This window comes from Gadus chalcogrammus, chromosome 19 (genome assembly GCF_026213295.1).
Source record: "Gadus chalcogrammus isolate NIFS_2021 chromosome 19, NIFS_Gcha_1.0, whole genome shotgun sequence".
NCBI lineage: Eukaryota > Metazoa > Chordata > Actinopteri > Gadiformes > Gadidae > Gadus > Gadus chalcogrammus.
The window spans coordinates 4,193,399-4,204,185 of record NC_079430.1 but is presented as its reverse complement, the minus strand read 5'-3'; the positions used below and the strand labels follow the sequence as shown (position 1 = coordinate 4,204,185).

Here is a 10,787-nt window from a genome sequence, read left to right as displayed (position 1 = left end):
ATTGTACTCACCAAGCACTTTAATGAAGCTTGCCTTGCAAATGGGCACCTTCTCCGGGTGACTGCCGCACAAGAGACTGTATTTAACCGATATTTTCCGGTTTTTCGCTTGTTTACGTCCTTGATTTTCGTACGCCGCCTGTTCACTTTCATTATGTCCAGGAGATCAAGTATGGCCCGGTCCTGGTCAACCTTGTTTGGTTTATTATAAAACTTGTTAAAGTTCATCATCAGGTCGTCCGGTGACAGCTTCTCGGCCTGACAGGTCGCAGTAGCCGTGTGTTGACATCCAACAGTAGGTGTTAACCCGCAACCTGAGTGACGAACCTTCTTTTCTGGTTGTTTTTTGTGGTTTTCTTTGTCCAGTCTGCGTTTTCTACCCCCGGGTGTAGGTCTCACTGGCTCATCCTGGCCATCAAACGTGTTATTATAGTTTGAACTCATTTTGAAGACTTCGACGGAATGAAACCGCCACTGAAGTCCATTCACGATACACACACACACACACTCTACCCCGGGAAAGGAGCAACACGCGCATCTAACTCCCGGGAAAGGAGCAACACGCGCATCTAACTCCCGGGAAAAGAGCGACACACACACACACACACACACACACACACACACACACACACACACACACACACACACACACACACACACACACACACACACACACACACACGTTATTATAGTTTGAACTCATTTTGAAGACTGATCCGTGTTCGATTGCCTAGAACGCTAACCGAATTCAGATTGGTCGAGAGGATATATCGCATTTAGGCAAAAAATAGGTTTGGCGCTTGTCGTGGTTTGGAAAAAAACGGCATCTTGTGATACATTTTAAACAAGAAATATAGCGATTTTGCATTCAACGTTGATGGAGCAGTGAATAGGTTCAGTACACAACAAAATGGCATGACAAACTCATTTTTTTTAAATTTGGCGTTTATCGTGTTTTGGAAAAGAGCTCCTCATATGCACAAGCCATCTTATACAAAGCAGCCGAAAAATAGAAAACCGAAACGCTACTATGTTTTTTTTTTTTGTAGAAAACTGCGATTCAGGGTTTGAATTCTGCTATTGTCGTCTGATTAATTGAATCCGCTGTGTTTGCCAGGGTCTCACGGTGACATAGAGCCCTCCCACATGTCTGTAAGACCAATACTTCCTTGTTTACTAGCCTTACAAGCCAATGAGGCGATCACTATCCAAACGGGGCGTGTATACTTTGATTGACAGCTTCACCAGCAGACAACAAGGGTCGGGGACGGGCCTTAGATAGGGTTAGCGCAAGGGGTGTGCGTAAACTAGGGGTGTGAACGGTTACAAAAAATTGTAAACGGTTACACGACCCATTTTTTTCGTGTACACGGTTAACCGTTTTTTTTTTTTTTTTTTTAAGTGGACCGCAGTCGCGCTATACGACCAATGGAGGGTAGAGTTTAGATCGGGCCCAGAAAATCAAGCCCGACCCGGCCCGAGAGACGTCGGAGGACCCGACGTAGTATATTCATAATATTGTAATGACCACGGAAGAGGCAGTGAATGAAGTATTGAATAGACAGAGATTTATTAGATAGGCCTACCTAATAAACCGTTGGAACACACAAGACCGGAAACATACCAACGCCGGTAAACAAACCCCAAGAAGCCCAATCCCTATGAGAGCCCCCCGCGCTACGGCCATCCGGAGGCGCACAGAGCTTAAGGCCGTGATATTATATATACAAATAGTATATTATATACTATTATATTATATATAGAGCTCCGGGAGTCGCAAACGGCAACATTCACTTTCTCCTCCAAGCTGCAGTTCACCCCGGACTGCACTGCACCGAGTTTGACGGTTGAATGCTGATTGGCTGTTACGTTACACATGTGTCTCAGTGGCCACGTTACATGACGTAGCCTATGCCCGGTGTTCAGTTACCCAACATTTATCGCATGCATTTATTAGCTCCTTAATGTTGTCCAAGTGGAACATTTGTAGCTTTATTGATCGCTAAATAAATAGTAGCCTATGTGTTAGGGCTGGGCGATATGGACCAAAAGTCATATCTCGATATCTTCAAGCAGAATATCGATATAAGATAAATATCGATATTTGTCGAAGGGGGGGGGGGGCGGCGCGCTCCGTGCGCAGATTTGATATTACTATTTCTACCGTTAGGAATTGAATACAGTTTGATGGTTGAATATACCGTGGACTAGACACTGCCTCCGCCTCGTATTTGAGAACATTATAATATATAACATCACGGCCAAAAGCTTTGTGCGCCTCCGAAATATTATGAACCGTAACGACTGCGTGGGGGGGGGGCGGACATGACATGCTATTTTATGTATTCTTAAATATAGGTATTAGTGGGCAACTAACACAGTATTCAAAGACGTTCCCGAAATTCTGCCGTGCAGCCACGGTACCATGCGCTCTGTTTACAGTGGATGTATCGCAATGGCGAGGCACACATAGCCTTTAGCCGCATGTCGCAGTTCATATACTTCAGCGAGTCAAAGCCAAAGTTTTTTTCCCCCAATTCCTTCTCAACCATGGCTCAGATAACCACCAATACAGTCTCGTTGTGGAAATACAAGAGACGTCAAAGAACCGACAAGAAACACTTGCGTTACAGTGTGTGTATTCACACACACACGTGGCGCTCGCACGGTCGAGTCTCATTGGCGGGCCAACGTCTCTGGGCGGGCCAGGCAGAGTAAGGGGAGGGGCTTAGATGCTTTGTGACAGACCAAGACATTCCAAATCAGCGCGCTTGAGCCTCCGTTTTTTCAAAGGCGAGCAGAACAGCTAGTGCTCGTTTTACACCGAACGCAAGTTTTAGCCACTGGGGGACCATAGGCAGGCTAGGGGAACTCATTTATGTCAGAAAACCTCATAAAGTGAGATTTTCATGTCATGGGACCCTTAATGTTTTATGTTTGGGGCTCGCGGAGTGAGGAACCTTGAAGTTACTGTGGAGTTACCGTTATTACTATACCTACGTTTCGATTTACAATTACTATTCCTACCGTTCAGAATTGAATACAGTTTGATGGTTGAATAAACCGTGGACTAGACACTGCCTCCGCCTCGTATTTGAGAACATTATAATCTATAATATCACGGCCAAAAGCTGTGTGCACCTCCGGAATATTATGGACAGAATTGCAACCCCTTGGTTGCGACAGTTTTTAAGCACTCTCCACAAATTACGTGATTTTGTAATTCGTCAGACAACTTGTATCCAAACCATTTCCATACTATGGAGCCGTTGGTCTTTCGCTTGCAAACAAGCTCCTCGGAGCTGCATGCGCAGGCGGACTCCATAGCTGTGCTCGCCATTTTGTAGTGGTGTTCGAATTCTCAGTGGTTAATTTCATGCACAATATAGTGCCCTTAAAATACCCAATGAATAGTGAACGATTTCGAACACGGCTCATGTTTCAGAAAGTGACGTGAGTCAGTGGAGGGGGGGGGGCATGCAGAGACTGTGTGTGTGAGCCGGAGGCAGAGCGGGAAAGACATAAGCAGAGTTACGAAATAGCAGGCGGCAGGCGCGGTTCGAAACTGGTGTTATTTGGAACAAATGTGCTGTAATTTCAACGCAAATTAAATTATATCGATATTGACGATATGGTCTCGTGTCATATCGCGTTTGAAAAAATATCGATATAAATTTTTAAATATCGATATATCGCCCAGCCCTACTATGTGTTATTTTTGATAAAATTAGTATTATTTTTTTTTTTTTTCGGTTGTCGTTTACTGATTTTTCCTAAACGGTTATGATTTACTAACCGGGTACACGTGCACACGTGTACACGTGTACCCGGTCACACCCCTAGCGTAAACTAGCAGGCTCTTCCCCAGAGTCGGATAGCTAAAAATTTGAAAAAAAAAATGTGTGGTTATACCTGTCTCATTACATATCAGAACATCTGGTATGCTATCTAAATAGTTCACAAGAAAGCCCAGAGGGTAACCTTTCATTTGAGACCAAGATTATGCTTCTACATGTTTGGGTTCACTTTTGTTTACAGTATGCATTTTGGGTAGCCAAAGGTCTTTTTTGGAGTCTCCAAAAGGACCCTGACCAGAACGAATAGACGTATCATTACATTAAAGGAGCTGGGGCCTCATGTACTAAGACTTGCGCGGATTTCATACTGAAACTTGGCGTACGCCAAAACCCAGAAACTGTCTTACGCACAAATAAATTCAGATGTATCAAAGTGTGCGAACGCATGGATCCAAGCACGTTTCTTTTGTACATCTCGATCAACGTGGAATTGAGCGCACATGCCGAGGTGCCAAACTCCTCCCTGTCCACGCCCTCATTTAAATATGCAATTTCATTTAAATAGGCCTCTGGACCTGAGATTCACCTCTTAATCCGATCACCTGGCACCATGAACAGAGGCAAAAAACGAAACTTCACGGAGTCCGAGCTCGAGATTTTGCTCCACGAGGTAGAAATGCGCAAGCATATGCTATTTGGAACCCTGTCAACGGGGATAAATGCAAAACAAAAGAGAAGTGAGTGGGAGCGTGTTTGCGAGGCCGTCAATGCAGTGGGGTCTCAGCGGCGCACACACTCTGAAATTAAAAGAAAGTGGTCAGACCTCAAGGTGGAGGTGAAGCGGAGGGTTTCTGCCCACCGCCGAAGCGTGACCGCAACAGGAGGGGGGAATTCTCCCCCTTCGATTTGAGAGTGGCCGCTTTGATCGGTGACACCAGTGGCGTAGCCAGAAACTAGTGGTGTTCCTGTTTTTTTTTTCAAATTTATTAACTCCAAAATAATACATTAACCATGTATTTTAACAGAGAACAAATGCAACCGCTGCAAAACATAAAGGGACGCAGTGCCCAGAGATGAAGAACACATACAGAATGTGTGCGCATACTCATGGAGCCATATTACGCATGGTTAACAAACCCATTTAATCAGTATCTGAACAACACCGCTGCTGGGTTAAGAATGTAACGTATTTGCTGCTATATTTGCGCTGCAACTGAATTCACAGGGCAAGGCGGCGTGGCTCGGCTTTGAATGCATTAATTATCTCATATTAATGCATTAATGCATATGAGGCCGGTCTGGACTCATATTAATCTCATATGATGATTCCGTCCCACACAGCTGGCATGGCTCGGCTCAGGGTGGACTGGCACACTCCTGACCGATCGGCCAGCTCCCGCTGGAAGGCCCCTGTTGCCAGGAACCCCAGCGTGGTCAGCACCTGTGTGGGCACGGACAACCCCTGGCTCCTGGCTGTGTGGCGCTCTAGGGCCGGCCGCAGCTCTGCGCACAGCTCCAGTAATACTGGCCTGGGGAAACTAAATCGGCTCATGAGCCAATCATCATCATTTGCGAGTAAGTCCTCCCGTTCCCTAAATATACGTTCCCTTCGGATTTGACCATTTGCGATGTCCTCTAACAACGCTAACGCAGCCATTTTTAAAACAATTTTCTTCATCCATTGCGCATGCTTTTATAGCCACCCATATGATTGCAAGGTGTGTTAATCGTTCATTAGTGTGTCTCTGATGTGCAAATCACTCTCAAAGGAACAATAGCTGTAGAAACGTGCGTACGACAGCTCTGGAGCTGGTGTGGGGACCGCACATTTTTACGGTCATTTCACGTTTTGTACATCTGAACGTGAGCGTGGAAAAGGACGTACGCCACGTTTTTGTGCGTACGCAACCTTGGTACATGAGGCCCTTGGAGACTTCATCTTTTATGCTTTGTTGATCTGCTTTTACACAAAGCATCACAAGACTTAGGGCTAGGGCTCAGTAGTGTTTCCAAGGGATATGGAGTTACCCAGGGTACTACAATCAGCTTGGTTTTGGAGTTGTGTGTAACCGGCCGGGAGGAAAAACAATATTATAGTCTTCCCAGCACTGTGAGAGTACATGATACAGTTATTCTGATAATGTCATACAATTCTACAGGTTCTCAGCATTCCGAAGAGACCAAGCATGTGATTAGAGGTCATACTATGAAGGAGCAGTGCTCTCTAGAGTAGGCGCAGTGCAAAAACAAAAAAATGGCAAATGGCAAAAATTTAACCGAACACTAAGTGGTTAATAATATTTTGACCATTAAATGCCTTCAGTAAGAACTGGATTGGGTTTTGCAGGGTTTGTTTACCGGCGTTGCTATGGTTACCGGTCTTACGTGATACAACGGTTTATTAGGTTTCTAATAAATCGCTGTCTAATAGGGGTGTGACGATACACTCAGCTCACGAGACGAGACACGATATTCGGTTCACGAGATCGAGACGAGATTTTAAGAAAACTACAATGACAAAATATATGACTGGACCGACAGACTTTTATTTATCCGAGTTGCACATGCATTTTGAAATGTTTTGTTATAAATCTTAACATTCATGAAATTGAAACTAAACCTAAAATGTATAAAAGTTGAAGTAAAGTAAATTAAATTAAATAATTCTCTTTTTTTTCAAGTGCAAACAATATTATGTGCAAAACCAAATCAAAGTTCTACTCCATCAATACAGAGTTCAAATAGTGCAAACAGAGTCTGACCAAGTATCTCACTGACAACTTGGTATTGTCCGTGTCTTATCAGTCACTCTACTGCCATTCATAATTTCCGCCGGGTAGCCAATATGCTGCCAAACAAATCATTTAAAAGTGGCGGGGGCATCTTCGACGGTAATACGGGTATTTTCCGACGTCATTCTGGCTGCCTATGGCTGCTTCCCCTGCTTCCCCTCCTTCTCCTCCTCTTCTTCTTTTCCTTCTCCTTCGTAAGGTTCTGGCAGGCTAGACGTATCAAAGGTGCATTACTGCCCCTACAGGCCACAAATAGAAGTTTGGATAGCTCAGAAATCTCGCGAGACAGATTTTTAACGCAACGGGTAATATCGTCGAGTTTAATCTCACGCCCCTACTGTCTAATCAATACTTCATTCGGAGTCAAAGCCCTACTATGTGATGAAATTATTACTTGATGCAAATAATTCTAGATGGCTCAGCCAAAGTTTATCAGATGGCGGCTTATTTTGGCATATACAATTATTGGCTGGCGGCGGCTGAAATGCGAAATGGCGCAAATGGTGGCGCCTGGCGGCGGCTTCGGGGTCTAATCTACGTGACCACAGTTTTGCGCCTGTGATCGCAGAGCAGCAGGCTCTCGCACTGCTTGCCTCTCGAGCAACGCGAGACTGCCTAATATGCCATCTTATGCACCCTTTTTTGCGGAACGGTCCGCACGTTTACACTGCCCGAAGTAAATTGCCTGCTTGAGCTAGAACCCCATTTTACCCTCCTGGACCCTACACACATTGGCGGTTTATTGGGTTTCATTCTGATGTAAATGCGACGGCTCCGTGGTTCAAGGGGGGGGGCTTTGGTAGTGGTGTTGCACTGTTTGCAAAGAGACAACGCAGCATATCATCATGAGCAGTTCTAACTGAAAAGAAAGGAATCTGCGAGCTGCTGACCATGTAAGAGAATGTGATGCAGTCGCATTAAACAAAGAAAGATGGTGCGATCTACGAGAGAGACCAGAGGAACTCTGCCCTGCTAAGGCAAAAGGCAGTAACTCACCAGAGTGTGAAACTGAAAAAAATGGCTTTAAAGTTATCCTAATGTCCACACAATGTGGTTATAGCTACAATGTTGTAATTTTCACAGTTTGTAGTGTATGCCTGTCTTAGGGCCCTTACATAGTCGACGCGAGCGACATGCGTAAACGACGCGAGTGATGCGAGCGTCGCGCTTCCTTTCATAGTCTTCACAGCATACGCGAACGTCGCGGGCGTAGTGGTGTATTGCATTACATGCAATACACCACTTACGCCACGGGCGGCAGCAGAATCGCCAGTGTTTTCGCGGCTTATATTGCGGGTGACATTCCGAGTGCCATTCCGATCAAAATGTCTACGGAAGAAGAGTGCATTTTATTGCTCCTTTTACACCGGCAACAACAACGCAGGAAGCGCAGAGATAGGCGGTGGTATGTGCGCCCTTTGAATACCACACGAGATCGGGATGGGGAATTTGTTTCTCTGGTGCTTCCAATGCGAAGCCTGGACGAGGAGAGGCATTTCCAATATTTCCGTATGTCAGCGCCAAAGTTCGATGATCTCCTTTCGCGAGTCATCCGTTACCTTCCCGACTCGCACCAAAACCACCGGAACCCGATCGGGGCTTCCCAAAGGCTTGCGGTTACCTTGAGGTACCTGGCAACCTGCATCGGCCTGCAAGCTCTTTCGGCGAGCTACAAGATGGGCACCAGCACTGTGTCGGGCATCGTGGAGGAGATGTGTTCTGCCATCTGGGACGCCCTTCAGGGGGAGTTCATGGCCTTTCCTTCCCGCGGTCAGTGGCAGGACATGGCGGAGGAATTTTGGAGGCAGTGGCAGTTTCCCCTGTGTGTCGGGGCGATTGACGGGAAGCATGTCAGACTCAGAGCTCCAGCACGATCGGGAAGTGACTACTACAACTACAAAGGTTTTTTTTCAATTGCCCTTATGGCTGCTGCTGATGCCAACTACAGATTCATTTATGTAGATGTCGGCGCATACGGGCGTGAGAGCGATGGAGGTGTCTTGGGTCGCAGTGCCTTCGGATCCAGACTGGCAGAGGGCAACCTCAATCTACCCGCCCCTGCTGTCCTACCAGGCACCACAACGCCCAGTCCTAATTTTTTTCTGGGGGATGAGGCCTTTCCCCTACAGGTGAACCTGATGCGTCCCTATCCAGGTGAGAATAAAAATATTGAATATCTATTTATTGTTTTAATTACATTCATTAATTATACATGATTGAATTAATTATACATGAATTAGTCTAACGAAAAAAAATGCATAGCCTACCCAGGCAGGCACACAGTGCGCGCAATGGCACACTTGACCATTACTATTCAAAAGCCGTGTTAAGTTGGAGTCAGCCAAGTCATCTGTTCTCTCATCTGTTCTGTGTTCCTGCATGACACTTATGTCTTCTCATTAGGTTCTAACCTGCAGGATAGGAAGCGCATCTACAACTACCGACAGGCCAGGGCGAGACGCGTAGTGGAGAATGCCTTTGGCATATTGGCTGCGCGCTTCAGAATCTTTGGCCGTCCAATTGACTGCCAACCTGAAAAGGCGGTGAAGATTGTGAAGGCGTGCGTGGCTCTCCACAACTTCCTGGCATCCACCGAACGAGCCAGATACATGCCCGCCTCCTTTGTGGATACGACCGCTGACACCGGAGAGGTCCAGCCTGGAGAGTGGAGGCAGCATGTCGAGGGGGACCGGAATATGGTCGACGGACCACGGTGTTCGGTCGGCAGAGCCAGACCATCTCAAAGAGCGGCCCTTGTCAGGGAGCAGCTGGCAGATTATTTTCTGTCGGATGCTGGCGTGTTTCCCCACCAGTACAATGTGCTACGATTGGGCACTGACCAATAAACGTATTGTTCACTTGGAAGCATGACTTTTAATTTATTAGTTATCACATTACACAAGTTAACTAATTTGGTTTACGTCAAACTCATTAATTCATATCCATATAAAATGTTTATACAACGAGCTACTGCCTTGACAGATGAATGAATTATTTAAGTGTACGCCTATAGCCAAAGCTATAGCGCATAATGTCCACAGAAATTATCACCATTTTAATATGATGTGCATGTATTTACCTGGATGTCAATTGTGGCACATTTACATTTAGGGCATTTAGCAGACGCTTTTATCCAAATTACAATAAGTACATTTGTCATAAGAAGTGCATCAATATATCGCTGTCGGTACAGAAAGGATGTTCATAGAACCAAGTGCAAGTACCACAATCGCTAGGTTAATCAATTCCCCGTATTACAGACATGATAGCAGCTGCTGCAGTTGCTACACAGTTAAGTGCTACAATACAATACTACAATACAATACAGTGTACAATGGTGGTCAGAAAAGGAAGGGTGGCTATTGCACCCATTGCACTCCTGACCATCCCTGGTAGAATGGATCCCCTACACTGTGTTTCTTCTCAAAATTTCTTCCTTGCTGATTCAAGGGAGTTTTTTCTTGCCCGTGTGGGGGCATGAGTAAAGGGGGGTGTCACAAATATTTGGCCTGTTAAGCCCTTTGAGACTGTAATGGTGATTAAGGGTTATACAAATAAAATTGAATTGAACTGATCACTGAACTGAACTGAATTGAACACACAGAACATGAAGAACGTGAACGTAATTAATTAAAATAGGCTAAAACAAATAAGGCCAGTAATAGAAAGAACATCGGAACATCGGGTGACAAGAAAATCATTAAATCTCATAATCCCGCATCGACTGTTTGATGTCGCGTATCAAAGAAGAACTTTGCCCCTGTGGAAGGGTTCGCAAGAATTGGCAAAGGTAATTGGTGAAGGAGAAGTGAATGTCATTCATGTCTCGTTCCCTCATCCTCTCTCTCTCCCTCTCTCTCATTCTCTCTCTCCCTCTCTTCCACCCTTTCTCTCTCCCTTTCTCTCGCCTTCTCCATCTCCTTCTCTCTTTCCTGACGAATTTCCTGCAGCCTATCGAGGAGGGCAGCCTCGCATGGATCTGCATTCGGCCTGACGCTTTTCCTCTTTCTTTTGCCCCCACGGGAGGCTGATGACGTCGGGGTATGAGATGATGGGGTAACTGGGAGGGTGGTGGGAGGGTGGGGATGAAGAAGAGAAGAGGTAGAGGCAGAAGTCATCTGAGTGGTGGAAGGGTCGGATAGTGAGGAAGAAGTAGCAGAAGCCACTCGTGTCGCGGGGGAAGGGTGGGGTGGAATAAG

General features: G+C 45.8%; 1 protein-coding gene across 2 annotated transcripts; it reads left to right on the top strand.

The window, feature by feature from the left end:
- Positions 1–3,863: 3,863 nt before the first annotated feature.
- On the top strand, positions 3,864–9,620 carry LOC130372647 (uncharacterized). 2 transcript variants are annotated; one of them, XM_056578772.1, is made up of 3 exons: positions 3,864–5,371; positions 8,551–8,742; positions 8,992–9,620. In XM_056578772.1, exons 1-3 carry the CDS (start codon positions 5,116–5,118, stop codon positions 9,432–9,434), a joined length of 891 nt encoding a protein of 296 aa, XP_056434747.1. In that variant the 5' UTR covers positions 3,864–5,115; the 3' UTR covers positions 9,435–9,620. The 2 variants fall into 2 exon arrangements, with proteins under 2 accessions (XP_056434747.1, XP_056434746.1); XM_056578771.1 differs by lacking the exon at positions 3,864–5,371 and having other exon boundaries at positions 6,448–8,742.
- Positions 9,621–10,787: the final 1,167 nt, after the last annotated feature.

Bases quoted from the DNA above. Each gene is read 5' to 3' on its own strand.
- LOC130372647 (XM_056578771.1), top strand. From the start codon at position 7,818: ATGCAATACACCACTTACGCCACGGGCGGCAGCAGAATCGCCAGTGTT. The intron at 8,743-8,991 runs GTGAGAATAAAA...TCTTCTCATTAG, and splicing joins CCTGATGCGTCCCTATCCAG to GTTCTAACCTGCAGGATAGG.